Below are 17,903 nucleotides of genomic sequence, written 5' to 3'. Positions count from 1 at the left end.
ATCAAATTCGTATTAGACATAGAGATGAATGGAATACTGTCTTTAAAACTCGTGAGGGTTTGTATAAGTGACTAGATATGCCATTCGGGTTGTTTAAAGCCTCGAGTACTTTCATACGAGTGATGAACTAAGCTTTGAGGCCTTTTATTGGAAAATTTATTGTGGTGTACTTTGATGATAATTTGGTTTATAGTGTTGATCCGATAAAGCATACGCAACATTTGAGAGAAGTTTTAACTGTGTTGATGTGAGACAAGTTTTATGTGGTAACCAGAAGTGCATCTCTACGGACCCTAATGTGTTGTTTCTGGGATATATTGTCTCTAGTGATGGATTGCAGTTGATGAATCCAAGGTGGAAGCAATTCGATAATGATGCAATTGAAAACTCTCAAAGGTGCATAGTTTTTTATGGATTAGCAGCATTTTACTGACACTTCATTCCTCACTTTAGTAGTGTCATGGCACCAATCACAGATTGTATGAAGGGTAGAAATTTTTTTTGGATAGATGAAGCTACACATGCGTTTCACCAAATCAAAATGCGCCTTACATCCGCTCTGATCCTACTACTTCTGGATTTTTCACAACCTTTTTAGTTACATAGTGATGCTTCCAAAGTTGGTGTTGGTGTTATGCTTAGTCAAAATGGTAAACCGATGGCTTATTTTAGTGAGAAATTGTTTGACCCGAAGCTTCGGTACAATACCTATGATGTGGAAGTTTATGTTTTGTGCAATCTATCAAACATTGGCGCCACTATCTTTTCCAACAGGAGTTTGTATTGTATACAGATCATAAGGCATTAAAACATTTAAACATACAAGATAAATCGGCTCATCATCATGCTTGTTAGGTCTCATATTTGTAGAGTTTGACATTTATGGTGAAGCATGAGGCGAAAGTGAGTAATCGGGTTACGGATGCTCTGAGTCATATGAGCAACTTCTTGACTACCATACGGGTTGAGGTAATTGGTTTTAACTCTTTTCATTATTTGTTTGCTATTGATGCATACTTTATTGGTATTTTGTAAACGGTCCGAGCAGGCAAACCCACAGATTTTTTCGAGCATGACAATTTTTGTTTCGCGACAATCAATTGTGTATTCCGGATTGTAGCCTACTGGTGAAGATAATCCATGGACTTCATTATAAGGGACATATGGGCGTGACAAGACCCTACTTTTGATTTCGAATTTTTACTTTTGGCCTTTGATACGTAAAGACGTAGACCACTATATGAAATTGTGTCGTATTTGCCAATTTTCTAACGGTACATCTAGTAACACAGGTTTGTAAATGTCACTACCTATTCCTTCCCAGCCTTGGGTCAACATCAGCATAGATTTTGCTCTTTGGTTGCCCCAAACACAATGTGGTAACGATTCTATTTTTGTATCATTTTTCCAATATGCCTCATTTTATCCTTGTAAGAAGACCACTGATGTTGTCAACGTGGCTCTATTGTTATTTTGTGATGTTTATCTCCTTTATGGCATGCCCCGAGTTAATTATGTCGGATCATGACACTCATTTCGTTAGCCACTTTTGGCATAGTTTATGGAAGATGGTGGAAACCCAACTGAAGTTTAGTAGTGCCTATCACCCACAAACGTATGGCCAGACTGAGGTGGTGAATTATTCACTTGGTAATCAGTTATGGTGTTTTTTCGATGATCCTTTGAAGAGCTAGGATCAAAAGTTATGCTGGCCTGAGTTCACATATAATCATATTGTTAACCTCAGCTCGGGTTTCAATCCATTTCAGATTTTTTATTATTTTGTGCCTATGAGTCCTTTGGATTTATCGATGGTGCCTGATTGTACTCCTCTCCATAGGAAAGCTGATGGTTTTGTTTCGGGTTTGTAAGTTGTTTATATTGATATGTGTGATAACTTGGAGGAATCTACTGCTAAATACAAATAAGTTGCTGACAAGAAACATCATCATCTGGAATTTGAGGTGAGAAACTTTGTGTGTGTTAGTCTCACCAAGGATCATTTTTCTGTTGGTGATTACAACAAGCTGAATTTCCAAAAAATTGGCATGTCAAGATTTCAGAGAAGATTAATTCGAATGCTTATCACCTCAAGTTAGCGAGTCATATTGCAATGCTTATGTATTCAATATGAAGAAGCATCTTGTTCCATATATAGGTGATTCTGGTGATGATGTCATTTCGAAGATGAATTCTTTTCATCATGGGAGAATGATGTAGTTGAAGAATTAGCTTGCAAGTTCATGGAGCAATTTGGTAAGTTTTAATACAGTGGCAGTTTTGTAATTTCTATCAAATTTGGAGTTTTCGGTTTTTTGTGTTTTTAGAACCTGTTTTAGATGGAAATGGGTCAATAAGCAAACCTCAATGCTTTACTATGACATTCGTGTTTTTCGGCCAAATTTATTCGTTTAGGCCTCCAAAATTGCAAATTATTGTTTTTGAGGCTTTTATGTAATTTTTCCTTTTTAAGTATTTTCCTATTCTATTTAGGAATCAATTTTAGGGTTTTTCTTTTGCTATTTAAGGAACAATTTCGGCTGCAATAGTTAGTTTTTTTATATTCGATAATAAATTTTGTTTTTCCAAAGTTCTTTTGAATTTTGAGGGTTATCAGGCGTGAATCAACTATTCATAAGGTGGTCTTATGTTCTTGTGATATTCCTATATATTAGTTCTCTATAATAGAAACATATTGATAAGATGTTTCCCAATTTTGTTCGTGAGGCTAAGAACGTAAGACTTGCACTTAGTATGGAAGGGATGAACCCCTACGACACATTACTATTCAACATAAATCTTAGTAAGTTATTTTATTGGTATATAACTTGCCTCCTTGGTTGCATGAAGCATAAGTATATCATGTTGGCACTCTTAATTTCTAGACCTAAACAACTCGATAACGACATAGATATCTATTTTATACCACTAATTGATGATTTAAAACTATTGTGGATAAAGGTGTTTCGATGTTCGATGCCCATATAAGTTATAAGTTTATGTGCCATTATTTTTTGTACCATGAATGAATTTCCAGCTTATGGAAACTTATCGGGGACAAAAAAATAAGAGCAAGCATGCCCAGTTTATGAGGACGATGTAATTTCTACATGTTTGCATCATTACAAAAAGAATGTACATATTAATCATGTCCCCATTCCCTTATGAAAAACAATTCGATGGGTCTATCAAGGTAAGAGTGGCACATTCACCGCTGAGGTTTATAAGTAAATGAAGGGTGTTCAAATGGTGATGGGAAGGTTTAAAAATCCAAAGCATGAAAGGGTGTCCTCTAGAAGCACTTATTGGTTAGACAACAAAAAATACAATATGCACTTCGGGATCTTGCTTATTAGAAGCACTTATCGGTTATACATTCCTTTAATGACATGCATATCGAAAAAAATTATTTGTGATGCAATTATTGGAACTATATTGAATATACCAGAAAAAAGGACGATGTCAATGTGTGAAGAGACATGAGGGATGCAGCCATTCGACCAATGTTATGGCTAGATGATGGTCATGATAATGCGAAGACCTATTTATCTTGATCTTGATACACGTTATCAATGGAGGAGAAAATAGAATTATGTGAGTGTTTTTACGATATCAAAGTACCTACCAAGTATTCATCGAACATCAAACATCTGGTTTTAATGACCAGTAAGAGATTGATTGGTATGAAGTCACATGACTTTCATGTCATGATGCAAGTATGTTTACTCACTGCGATTCGAGGACTTTACCTAAATATGTTAGGCATACAATTGCTAAGCTTTACTTGTTTTTAAGTACACATGTAGCATAGTAATTGAACCAGAAAAACTTGATACTCAGCAAGTCGATGTTGTTGAACAATTATACCAATCCGAGATGTATTTTCAACCATCCTTCCAAGTCATTGCCATTAAATCTGGGAAATTCCACCTTAGTGAAACGAGTAGCAAGCTGATATAGTTGATGTTCATATTCGTTTAGGTTAAGGTTGACAGAAGTAGTCTTAAATGAGAAGTGGATTAGCCATTGGTATTCAAGGTAGAAATGAATGTTTTGAGCTTGTTAATAATGGTGTCATGTTGCTTGGACATGAGATCTGCAAACGCTTGTTCATGTTTTTTGTTATTCTTAGTAAACATTTCTTTGGCCATAAAATTGAGGTTGTCCTCGATCTTTTTGAGTTCCTAGGCTTGATTTTTTGTCATCGAATTTAAGCTTGAATATGACGGGAAGCGACGGTTCAAGTGAGGATCATGCTCTAATACCAAATGGTGTCTGTAAAACTTAGAAATAGAGAGAGAAGAAAAAGCTAATAGAGAGAGAAAAAGTGATATATTTCCATTCATGATTTCTTCAAGCACAATTATAAGGACTAAATAGTTGTTGCCTCTAGAGATGAGCATCTAGAAGTTTCTAGCAGAATGGACATGTTCCCTACTTATTCTCTCACTTCTAACTAACTCACTACGGAACAAAACCAAAATAGAAATACAGAAATTAATTGACATCAATTATTTTTACAAATAACAGAGTTCATGCTTTCAAGCCAGTCACTCTTTGGAGGCAATCCATCTCGAGGCCCCAAGAAGGTTATTATTGTTGATTATGGACACGTCAATGGCTTCCTCATGATGCATACCCCTCAAGAAACTATCTCCTTTAAAACATTATCATTGTTTTTTCCTTTATTTTCAAATCACATCCAACCAACCTCATTTAGTTTATTAAAGTTCTAATTTATAAGAAATAATAAGGATGACAGGGTTTGCACCCTAAAATTTCGCATCGACACTCTAGAGGTTACCTTAGTATCTTCTTCACAATGGACCTTGCCAAGTACAAATGGTAAGAGTTTGGACTCATAGTTGGCGTATGGAATCTTCAAATTACCTTGCCTATTAATATGTACCCACCAATAACCTTGAAGCATTAGGATATGTTGGTCCCTTGTGATATAAGAATAAGTTCCTAAGGGGGGGGGTTAAAGGAACTATTTAAAATTTTGCTTTATTAGGTTGACTTGTCTCAGTTATGAGTTAAGGTTTTTCACTTGATTCTTAGCACAATGATATTGGGTAAGGTCAAAGGCAGCTTTAATTGATCAATGATTAAAGCTGCTTCTAACGTTGAGTCAGGAAATAGCATTTGGGAGTCTATTCCTGATATCAGCACCAAATCACACAACTCAGTATTCGTTCAGTTAAGCGTTTACTAGGCAAAATAAAAAGCAAGCAGATAAAGGAGTTAAGAGATAGAAAAGGTTACTCAGCAGTTTTATCCTGGTTCGGCCTCCTGCCTACATTTAGTCCCCGGAATCCTTCTGAGCTTTAATCCACTGCTGAGCTCTTTTTGGTAGAGCACAAACCCCTTACAATAGTCAGCGAGTATACAGAGTATCGTCCTCTATATCCTATACTCAACATTATTTACCTCTGGGTGCTAAATACCGAGCAACTCAGAGTCTCCTAACAATTTGATAATTCATAATGTTTTTGTTCTTGAACAAAGAACATTTTATAAGATCTAATCTAATTATTTACACAAAGATGAGAGTTGGTATAAGATTGTTTTGATTTGCTTTTACACAGAACTTCAAGAGAGAATTTGGTCAGCGTTTCGACTTGTTGAAAAACTGCATCGATTGAAGCAAATGAGATGTCTATTTATAGTGACACTTGAAGCCATCGGTCATTTCGAAATTCGAAATAACTATTGGAGGGAAACGGCTCTGATGTCCCTTCCGTCCTCAATGCTCAGTGTCGCGACCAATAGGAACGTAGTCTTCTCTGTGTCTTGATCAGTGCTTCAGTTGCTTTTGGTCAGTAAGCGTCAGATTGTCTCTCCATTTTCGGGAAAGATTCCTAGACAACTTCTCTGTGGCGTCTGAACCTTTCCTCATTTGGATAGCCTTTGTCCCCAAGTTTGTCAAATCAACTTTTGCTTTATCTGCATTGTCCGTTGAACTCAGCAGCTTGGTTGTGAAGGAGTTGACCAATCTTCTGGATCCTTCTACTTGCTGAGCTGAGTTGGATCACAAGCCTTTTGATCTGTTGACTAAGTTTGGGCCTTGACCTTGCTTATTGGGCTTTGGGATTTATCTTAATGTCTTTTGCACTTGTATAATTAAATACTCCAAAAATACTCAACAAACACATTAGTAACAAATAAATCAAAGCATTTAAATTTAATGTGTTGAAATTTTATCTTAGCGATTTAATTCTAATTTAAATAGATTTTTCAAATCAAAATCAGTGTGGAAATGTGTTTCAACAGGATATCCAATGATCAATTCTATCAATAAGGCTACCTTGTTACAGTCTTCATTACAACTTGAGAACATATGCATCCATTTGCATTCATTACTTGTACAAGGTCTCCAAAAAGCTCAAACTCTTTAACGTCTCTCAACAATTCTCTTAGTAAATAATTCCCTTCATCACACCGCATAAATATTGTACATGTGCCCTTTATCTGTCAATACAAGGAGAAAATACTCTAGGATAGTCTTTTAACTTTTGTTTAGGAGTTGAGACGTTAATAGAAGTGAGAGTTAAAGGAAGTACTAGAAGGAAAAGGAAAGATGGAATTAAAGTTAAAAGTTAACCTTGTTTGGAAGTTCATGGAATGCAAATAAGATTAAAAGGTTATCTCCCATTAAAAATTTCCATTACGACCATTAACCCGCCACTTTAGAGGTTAAAGATTAGAATTAATGAAAGTAAAATTCCACTATCGTTAACCTTGTTTTATCCTTCAAAAAAAAAGTCTAATATTTCACATTACACTACTTTCACTAAGCTCCTATAACCTCCTAAGGGCTTAGTTATAAAATGTTATACCTAAAAAATCCTAGTTACTCATGTTTTTTTTTTAAGAAGTTACTCATGTATTTTTAAAAAGTAACATCCATTGACGCTCTCTGGACTAGGAATCTACCCAACTCACGCCTACTATTACTATACGAGGATGTTATTTCGTGGAGCTCCATTTTTCACACATGTGTGTTTTCTTTTGTTCACAGGAAAGGTAATAGAGTAGCCCATGCAATTGCCAATTGGGCAAATTCTTTATCTTTCCCTTTGATACTCATGAAGGATGTTCCTTCCACTGTCTGGAATTTAGTCTCTGATTAATAAAAAGTATTCTTTCATCAAAAAAAAAAAAAAAAAGTAACATCCATGAGAGTATTCTAAATTTTTTTTTTTTTTTCCAATAGAAGGCCCTTTCCATAAGACCTAATACACATCTTCTCGGCACCACTCCCTGATAAAGGTAAAGTGGTCCTTTTAATGTTAGACCATACACTATCAAAGGGCATATATATCCACCACCAAAGGGTGAGCTCTCAATTTTTACCGTATACTTGGAATATAATTCGAGTACCCTCGTTAACTTAATCATTGAAGTCTTTACAGGTGAGTCCAACCCATTCATCGCAGCATTCTCCGGTCACAGAAAAAGTATCATTCTTAACGGTACCTTACCAATATATATAACAAATCTACTTTATACCTCCATGTGCATTTCGACATTTTAAAAGCTAAAATCAACCCAGATTGTTTTCCAAAAATTAAGTATTGAAACGAGACATTCTTTTATGAAATTTCAAATTTATAACATGTAAAAGAGGGGACTGGACTAAAAGGATAAGATAAAGATGAAGTAACAGGAGATTCAGTAATGAATACTGAAGAATAAGCAGCGGGAACTAAGAACACCAAGCAGTAGGGAGTAGAACGAGGATGATATGATACAAACTACAAAAATTGCAAAAGCAAATTCAGTTTCAAGTTCTTTTAGTTAATTGCTATGATTTATTTTCTTAATATTACACAGTACTAGTACTCCCTCCCTTCAGCCCTCCAGACACGGGTGGAAAAGGGATTTAAAACTCACTTTTCGGTTGTTATATCCCATTCTGTCAGTTGGAAACTGTAATGATGGTAAGAGCTCTGTTTCTACCAACGATGGCTCCAAAATTTCTGGTACAAGCCTCCCAAGTATCGAGTACAATAGACCTTCATTATCTGCATACCTACACTCTTATTGCGCCAACACAAGTGCACGAGACTAATACAAGTTAATCACTCAGAGAAAGATTTTTAGTAGATGAATAACACAACCACATGATCTGTATTTAATCTGATTACAAAAATATTAACAAACCTGAACTGATAAAAATCACACTAGCCGGTGGAATACAAATATAAACTGCAAAATGGTAGACAACAGAAACCCAATATTCTACCTATACAACCACACCACTGCCCACTCAAAAGTACAACCTGACACAAGGTTAGCCCAAAGTCAATTTCTTCCTCTTTTTTATCTTTTTCTTTTTTTGCTTTTCTGATTTCTAATCGGAAGAACAACCGCCTGTCAGAAGCATGCTGATTTTCTTCCTCTGATACTGTTTCCTGAGTTTAGTTTAGCCAATTACAATGTAAGAGAGGATCATCGGCATGTAAGTTACGACCTTATAATCAATCATAGGAGAAGGGGAATAATAAATCAAATTAAAAAAGAACTAAAGAACAAGGCCTATGCAGATTTATGCCTCGCTCACTGCAAGTGAAATTTATCGTCATTGGGTGCTGCGTGTTAACCCGCCACGTGAAACATTTCTGCACAGATGGAAGGAACTGTGAGCTTTTGAAGGATTAATAAGACAACATAGTGATGATAATGGGTAGAGCCTGTGCAATGCATTAGCAGAAAGGGAATTATGAAGTAAAATGCCTTCAATGTTCACGTTCCTAAAGCTTTAGGATTTTACAACTGTGAAAAATAAAACAACAGGGACGGGCTAGGTAATACAAGTCAATAGGTCATCAGTTTTGGCTTGTTTGACAGTTTCCATGGTCATAGTGTCGTCAAAAGACAAAAGGAAACTCAAATCTTCAACCCATTCAGCTTCAATTTTTTGAAACACTTAAAAACTAGTAAAAGCACTAAGCTTATTACAATATAAAAAGCAACACTGCGTTGAGAAACTACAGGCATTTTGTTATCACTTCCCAATCATGTCCTGTCTCAATCCAGTGTAGTGTAGGCATCAACAGGGCTGTTTCATAGAGGACATATAGCAATCCATTTCAAGGGTAAAGTCGTTAAGATATGCCTTGAGGGATGACCCAACATATCTTTATGACTTTTTTGGAGGAAAAGTTGGATGAATTTGTTGGGGATAAAAGGGATTGGTTTTGTATTCATTATCAAATTTTGCATTTTCTAAAAATTTGTTAGCTTTGCTACTCTCTTACACTTCTTGAAGAAGACTGTGCAGTGTGCTATCTTTAGGCCCTATAGGAATTAATTTTATATTTGCTGATCGTTGTAAGTTAAATATGGTTGACAACTAAGTGGATGTCAACATGCTTATTTGTAACTAGTAGTTCAGTCAAAAGGATGCAGCTAAAAGATAAGTAACCAAAGGTATAGTGTTAAATACCTTCCAGGGAGCAACTGAGATGCAGTAACAGGACCTTTTGGATTACCAAACCGCTTTGCCCTGTTCTCATGATCTTTCTCTACTCTCATAGCAGCAACTTCTTTCTCCATGGCAGCTACTTCTCTTCTCATCTTCTTTGCCTCAACTTCCATTGCTTTAGTTAACGTTTCTACCTTCTTTGCTAACATCTGAGAAATTAGAATATCAGAAAAAAATTGCACCAACAGACAACTGTTATTACAACACGTATAAAAAAAAATGTATCAACCTCAATTGCGTCATCCTTATCTTTAAGGCTTTGGTCTTTCTCATGACCAGCTTTTCTCAAAGCTACGACCTCTTTTTGCAGTAGATCATACAACACTCCAGGAACACTATCCTCTGTTTCTGCTGCAGGGAACTCACTGGGCTTCTCATCCGGATTTCCTTTCCAAGGAATAGGCGCCTCAATGTCTTTGGCTCCATCACAAGGTTGGTTGAATGAACAATTGGGGCTAGAGCCATTCAAGAGCGCTCTACTACCCCTATCCAATGATCTTGTGCCTCCATCAAATGACTTTGATGTACTTTTAGCATGCTTAAGCATTGCATTGGTACTAGCGGACAAGGAAGATCTTGAATGAGAAGGCGGAGTTCTCTTGGACAAAAATCCATTGGAAGTCAATTTTGAGAAGTTATCAGCTCCACCTAGGGACTGACGACGAGAAGGCCCATTGCTCACACTTCTACCCTCTGGAGTACTGCGATTAGCACTTGAAGACCCCCTCAAGCTTTCTTCTAGCACTTTGAGCCTCAGTTGATATCTCTCCTGAAAGTGTGCGGGCATAGTTTAGTTTCATGACAAGGACAAAACATAACTAATGGCAGATGCCCAGCTTAACAGTGAAATAATTACTTTCAACTGTGCTTCAGATCTTGCAGTTCGCTCAAGTATAGCAAGCTTGTCACGAAGATGCTGCATTTCCCCCTGCAGAGAGTAAAATTGAGCATAAAAAGAAATCAAGAACTCATATAACAAATACTAGAAAGTATTATTCAAAGAGAGGAACAAAGGTCAAGTTGAAGCTAAAATAAACCTGCAAAAACCTTCGTTCTTCAAGCCATTGTTTTACAGGCATGACTTTGTCATTTGCATCCTTCCATTCATTTGCTACCACTGTGGCCACTCTGTTAGCTGTGACCTTTGCACGGGCCAGCTCCCTGTCAAGAGTTTTTCTCTCCTCCTGCAAAATGCAGTAAACATGCCATGTTTAGGGCTTGGCTAGAGAGCATCACAACTAAATGAATCGAGTAAGATATAGTGCTTAAATTCTTATTTGACATTACATTCATCTCCTGAACTTTCCGTTGATAATCCCTCACAGCATTGGCTGCTGCACCACCGGCAAGAACAGCCTCTTCGAGCTCCCTTACTGTCTGAGTAAGCTTTTCCACCTCTGCAACCTTTTGCCTATGCATTTTATCTAAAATTTTATTTTCCTCCTGGTATGCATGAGCAGTAGATATGTTATTATCATAATTGCATTCTGTAGACATTAGGAGTATGAAATGTCGAATTGTTGACAAAACTGAATCAAGGAATGTCACAAACCAAGAAGCTTAATACCTGGCAAATTTCTATCTGCTTCATTAGCTCTTGGTTTTTATTTTGGAGATCATCCACCATGGATGCCTTAGCTAAAGCTACTTGGACAGTCCTCTCCGCTTCAAGTAAAGCTGCTTCTTTTGATTTAGTTAAACGATCCAATGCTTTGTTGTCATCTTGAAGCTTTATAATCTGAAAGCATGCAACAGAATCAATTAATGAAAGAGAATACCAGGTGACCTAACAAAACTATTCTTGACGTGAAAAAAATCATAACCAGGCAAAGACACGAAACATACCTCTTGGCGAGCAAGCTTAAGCTCCGCCTCCAAAGGTGCAAGAATAGCTTCAATTGGAGGCATATCATCATCTTTCTGAGCAGCATGAACTCTTCGAAGAGTAGCTTCAGCTGCAAACTGAGCTGCCATGGATGCCTTCTTCTCATCGTTAATTTTCTTAATTTCAAGATTCTGCAATTGATTTTGAATTAAATCAATGTAAATCACAGCAGTAATCAGCAAAACTAAAAGACTACTCAAAAAGGATCCAAGGCATACCTTGCTCTCTAGAAGAGATTCAGTCAACTTAAGTTTTTCCTCCACCTTTGAGAGTTCTTCAGTAATCTGCAGGATGGCAAACAAGAAGAAGAAGAAGAAGAATCAGAATCAATTCAAAGCACATACTATACAAAATGAATGGCATAGAAGAGCATGCCACTTATTAATGCTAAAATTTAGATCGACCAATATCCCACAAAAGAGAATTGCATATTTCAAGACATGAGTAAATTACACAAAAACCAGCAGAAAACTTCCAACCTTCAACTATGACAAGTATTACTATGAAGAAGTGTTAATATGAGGTGTACTTCCTAGTACATACTATTTAGATAAAGATTACAAAATTAGATAACTAGAAACAGTAGAGATTCAATATACATATGGATCGCAAACAAACAAAAGCATGATTACAATATTACAATAGCTCCAGTATTGGTTTGAATATGATTAACGATAGAATATTCACTGCTAATCCAACACAGTTTCAGCTATTAAAAAAAGGAAGAAGAAGAAGAAGCAAACTTTAAAAGCTTTTCCGAAGCCTAATTTAAATCAAAAACAACGACACATAAAGGTTTCTCAATAACATATTAGGCCCACTAACCATCAAAACCAATATTTTTTTCATTTACTGCACTAAATATCCAGATAGCCAATTCAGTGTCAAAAAAAGGAAACAAATATGTGTAGAAAAGAAGAGAATAAATAAACCAAAGAGATAACTTTCTAATAAATACTTCATCAATTAGTTGTGATGGCTCATCATTGAAATTGCCAGACTACCGAGCAATAATGATAAATAATAACCAAATGAGACAGATAGAGCTGATATAGGCAGTATTTTTGTAGGGAAATGACATCCCAACAATAACAAAAGATTCCTATTTTTCATAAATTTGGGAGAAAATTAATTTATCATTCGGTGCTGAAAAAACAATACACCAAAATGAACTATGATCTACATTTTCGTAAAGGAGGTCGCGAAAGTCAAAATGCCGACCTCCATAGACTTTAAGCTTAGAGTCTAATGAGAAGCATTATAAGTACTAACAATCAACCATGAGTCACGTATTAAAGATAATGATCAAATTCACTTGCAAGGGGGAGCAATTAGTCTAAGACTCCTAATGATGCTAAAATTAGCAATCAATACTCTGAAAATATCCTTCGCCCACCCCCATAAAGAAGAAAAAAAGGTTCAAGTAGACGTGACCTCTTCGACGGCTTTCTCTCTAAGTCGCTCGGAAAACTTCAACGCCTTGATCTCAGCTTGAGCTTCTCCCAACTCTCTGTCCTTATCTACACTCACAAAAAAGAAAAAGAAAAAAAAAATCACTCAAAAAAATCATCAAAATCAGAACGAATCTCAGCTCAAAACCAGTGCCAATCAACTGAAAAAACACTAGATCGAACCACATTCGAACCTCTAACTTCATTCTCAAGCCGATTAAGTTCAACCTTAACCGGATCCGAGCCGTGCAGCAAAGTAATGAACTCGTTATCAGCATCAAAGCTAGGTCTAACCGACGTCCTCCTACGCGAAGAACCTTTAGAGCCTTCCTTAAACGATCCCGAAACCATGAGGTGCTGAACAGGAGTAGCAGTCGCAGCAGCGCCATTAACCTCAACCGCCAATGTCACATCGCCGGAAACCTCCGCCATATCCGATCTAATAATCTCTCCTCTATGCCTCACATCCAAACGCACAAACACCAAGATCCAAATGCCAGCAGCTCCAAATCACAACTACACATCTAAAACAAGAACAACACAAGAAATATCCAGAGAGAAAGAGAAACAAGACGCCCTGCTTCTTTTTTAATATATATTCCGGAGGCTCTTCTACTCCTGTGTCCTCTCGTCTCTGTGAAGATTGAAGATGATAAATATATATAAATCCAAATCTGCTAATTGAAACAGTGATTCCAAGTAGCTACTTAACCATTACAGATGGATAAAGAGGAAGAGAGAGAAGTGTGGTTTTGTTTTTGAAGTATTTTCTCTCTCTATCTATCTCAAGATTGTGATTTAAATCTGGCCTTTCTCTTACAGTGGAGAGTGAGGAGTGAGTTTATTTATTACTAAGTGTTTTTGGATTATTTTAAGCCCGAAAAATACGCGTTATAGCAAGCGACGCTTTGCTGTTAAGCAGAAGACAGTAAACTAACTAACCAGTGTATTTCTTCTTAGAAAAAAAAAACCTAACTATTGTATTACATAATTTCATCTAACAAATTTTTACCTGGGTTAATTACAAAAATGGGTCAAATGGGAGGCTCATTTACATATTTAACTCATTTACTCAACCTACTACATATCTAGACTGATTTTGTGTGACTTTCCCATAATACCCTCAATATTTACGCGCGTATGTCTTCCTCCCGTCTGACTTCGCAGAGATTAGCATAATGCGAACACAGGTTAGCATAATGCGAACTCTGCGAAGTTAAATATGCGAAGCCTGCAAAGTCTGCGAAGCTAATGTTTGGTTTAATTGATGATTTTAGTTAGCATATGCGAAGTCTGCGAAGCTAATGTTTGGTTTAGTTGATGATTTTAGTTAGCATATGCAAAGTCTGCTAAGCTAATATTTGGTTTAGTTGATGATTTTAGTTAGCATATGCGAAGTCTGCGAAGCTAATGTTTGGTTTAGTTGATGATTTTAGTTAGCATAAGCGGAGCTTGCGAAGCTAATGTTTGGTTTAGTTGATGATTTTAGTTAGCATATGTGAAGTCTGGATGTGTTTTTAACAAAATTCGCTAAGTGCTATATAACAAAAAATGGCAAACAACAACGGATTCTAACATTATTTAACAACAAAATCAGAACATAAATGAATTAGGCATTTTCTCTGCGTTTTCCAATCTTCTGCCTCACGGAACGAGGTTGCTGTTCGCTCTAAAATCGTCATCTTTCTTCCCTTTTCTTTGTTGTTCGCCTTCTTCCTCGTCTTTTCTCTCACTGTTCACATTCTTCTATCGTCTGTTCGCATTCTTTCTCTTCTTTGCTCTCACTGTTCACCTTCTTCTACCGCCGTTCACCTTCTCTCACCGTCGTTCGCCCTAAAATCACCCACCTTCTCTCACCGTCGTTCGACCTAAAATCGTCCTCTCGTTTTTCCTCTACCGTCGTTCGCTTCCCTTTTCTCTCACCGGAGTATGAGTTTTGAAGAACGTCGTCAAACAACAACGGATTTTGCAGGTTAGGTCCTTTTGGAAGGAGGATGAGCCATTTTTGGTGAAGAGGAAACCGTAAGGAAGAGAAAGAGGAAGAGGAAGATGAAGATATGTAATAGGTTGAGTAAATGAGTTAAATATGTAAATGAGCTTCTTATTTGACCTAGTTTTGTAATTTTCCCATTTTTACCTATGTTTATTTTTTAAGTAAAATTTAATCTGTAATTTAATTTTCGGAAGGCATAAAGATTTGACCGCTAATGTGGTATCCAAATTTTGTTTGTAATTTGATATATGTACTATCATTTCATAACATTTGGCTTATGTATTAACTCATTTTAAATAAAAATCTGTTAGTTTTGTTAATTCTTCTTATATAGTACAATTTATGACATGTATATATGATAATTGCTTTTAATTAATTTTTTTTATATAGATTTAATATGTAGATAAATAAATAAAATTAATTTTTTATTATTTATATTTTAAGTCTATATAAAAGAAAACTTGAACAAGTGGTATATATACATATCATGTATTAAAAAATTGCGTAATGTGGAAAATTTAACAACTCGAATAATTTTTTATCCAAAATGAGTCAAATATCACCTATAAAAAATAGTTTGGAGACAAATGTTACCAGGTGATACTATAGAAAACAAATGATAAATTTTTGGATACTACAAATACCAAATAGAATCTTAATACTTTTTTCGAGATAGTACATTTTCAAACAGTTAAATTATATTTCAACTTAATTAAAAATTTAAACAAAGCTAGCATCAATGCTATCTTAATATATTTGAGGATCATATGCTAAATTTTTATCAAATCTTTAATATTTAATAGAATTTTGTATTAAGAAAATATAAAGAGAAATAAATGAATTGTAAAGTTGTGAATTCTGAATGGTTGAATATCTAACATATACATTCAATATAAGGAAATTGTATAAATAGATCTCATTACATTATATTATTATTTTTCAATTTGATCTATATTTTTATTAAGTATGTCTTAAATTTTGAGGCTCTTATAATTTTGAGGTCCGAGCGAAAGGACTCCTTACACAACCCCATCTACCCGTAACTAGCAGTATACAAAGTTGATATTTAAAATGTTTATAAATAACTTGATAAAATATATAAAACTGTTTAATCATTTAATTTTTTTTTATTAAATATATGTAAAATTGATATTGCTTAATAATGGTAAGTAAAATTATAAGCCTAATACATTACCAACTCCCTGAACTTGTTCAAAACAGTAAATTGGCTCTCTGAACTTTGCAAGTGTCTCACTAGCTCCCTAAATTTGCTTATTTCATATTATCAGCTCCCTAAACTTGTCCATGAAAGTAGATTAGCTCCCTGAACTTTGCAAGTGTCTCACCAACTCCCCAAACTTACTTGTTATGTAACAACTAAATACAAAAACCATAATACTAACTCTCGATCCTCATCCATTCAATCTCTCAAACCTGCAACACTAACTCTTATAATAGGTTGAAAGGTATGAGAAGCGAAAAAATCACCTCTCGAATAGATGAAGATCTATTTTTAGAATTTAGGTTTAATAAGTTTTTGTATTTAATTGTCACATAATAAGCAAGTTTATGGAGTTGGTGAGACACTTGCAAAGTTCAGAGAGCTAATATATTTTTATGGACAAGTTTAGGGAGCTGATAATATGAAATAAGCAAGTATAGGGAACTGGTGAGACACTTACAAAATTCAGGGAGCGAATCTACTATTTTTAACAATTTATATCATTTCTTTTACAGGTTTCATTTCATTTATTTGCTGATTTTTTTGGCTTATTTATGCTTGCAATATGCGTATTGCGCACACTTCTGGTTTTGTTGAAAAGGATTGTTAGAGGTGCGTAATACTAATACGCATTGCTGGCGTTTTTAGTAACATTGTTGCTTTTCTTTATGCCACTTTTGGCAGTTTTCGTGTTACTTGGGGAATATAGTAGCTTCTTGTAGAAGTAGTTTAGAAAGGAAATTTTTGTTTTCAATTCATTTCACTTATTATAGTATATTTTACGTATAAACAATAGAGTTATTTATTTAATAACTCTTTAATGATGCTACTCTTTTATTTTTTTGGTTGGAAAATTAAGACTTTTCTTCTTTTGGTATTTTTTTTTCTTGAATACTATTTATTAGCAGTAAAGTATACTTTACGTATAAATAACAATGTTTTTAATTCAACAAATGGTTTTTTATTATTTTTTGAAATGAAATAAACTTCAATTAAACTAAAATAGAGTCGTTACAAAGAATTGGTACCAAGTAACTTGGCAAAGAAAATTCATTGTAAACGTGTATGTCGTGTCATAATGTGAGCTACACTATTTGCTAGTCTAGGAATAAAAGTCACAGAAAAATTCGGACGTTCAATAAAAAAAAATTTCAATATCCTCAATCACACCCCCTACCTCAGATCGGTCCATAAAGAACGAGTCAATCCTTTCTGTAATTAATTTTGCATCAGACTCGAATTGCACGTTAAAATAGCCTAACAAACAACATCATTGCATTGTCTGTCTAATTGTCAATGCTTCAGCTAACGGAGCAGAAACACGCCCCTGACCATAGCAGCTAAAGCAGGCCAAAAACGATATAGAACTGTTCCGTAACACCCCTCCTACTCCAAATGGCCCCGTCTCATTGAAGATTGAAGCATCCACATTACACTTCTCCCTACCCAGGGGCGGTGCCTGCCATAAAACAGCTTCTACATCAGCATCGACCCTGTTTTGTTGTCTTAAACACGAACGAGCTTCTCTCCACTCACGAACGACCTGCTCCGCCTTCCTGACAATGGTAATCACATCATCCCTTGCCGTCGACCAAAGCTTCTTGTTTCTATGATTCCAAATAGCCCACATAACAGCAACCCGTTTCCTAGCCGATTCTAACGATTCTCTTGTCAGCATATCTAATGTCCAGTCTTTTAGTCACTCCCACTCAGCTCCCGGAACTGAAGACCCTGCAGTTATTAAATTAAATTGTGTTTCTTTTTATATAGTAAATTTTATAAATAAATACATAACGGTGAATTATTTAATAACTACTATTTTTTATGGAATTTAATAACTCTTTAACAAAGCTCTTCTTTTA

The 17,903-nt window shown here is 35.5% G+C and overlaps 1 protein-coding gene across 2 annotated transcripts; it reads right to left on the bottom strand.

Annotated features, from left to right (window-relative positions):
• Positions 1-8,088: 8,088 nt before the first annotated feature.
• LOC136208614 (microtubule-associated protein 70-2-like) lies at positions 8,089-13,652 on the bottom strand. Of its 2 annotated transcripts, XM_065999674.1 has the most exons (11): positions 13,021-13,651; positions 12,810-12,895; positions 11,594-11,659; positions 11,336-11,506; positions 11,058-11,228; positions 10,778-10,933; positions 10,528-10,674; positions 10,347-10,418; positions 9,720-10,259; positions 9,452-9,639; positions 8,089-8,624 (listed from the first exon to the last, which is right to left on the bottom strand). In XM_065999674.1, the coding sequence occupies exons 1-11, from the start codon at positions 13,256-13,258 to the stop codon at positions 8,585-8,587; spliced, it is 1,875 nt and encodes a 624-aa protein (XP_065855746.1). In that variant the 5' UTR covers positions 13,259-13,651; the 3' UTR covers positions 8,089-8,584. The 2 variants fall into 2 exon arrangements, with proteins under 2 accessions (XP_065855746.1, XP_065855745.1); XM_065999673.1 differs by having other exon boundaries at positions 11,336-11,659; positions 13,021-13,652.
• Between the last annotated feature and the right edge of the window lie 4,251 nt (positions 13,653-17,903).

The sequence above is a fragment of the Euphorbia lathyris genome, chromosome 10 (assembly GCF_963576675.1).
Source record: "Euphorbia lathyris chromosome 10, ddEupLath1.1, whole genome shotgun sequence".
In the NCBI taxonomy this organism is placed as follows: Eukaryota; Viridiplantae; Streptophyta; class Magnoliopsida; order Malpighiales; family Euphorbiaceae; genus Euphorbia; species Euphorbia lathyris.
The sequence above is the reverse complement of the archived record's forward strand: the minus strand, read 5'-3'. Positions and strand labels throughout refer to the sequence as shown.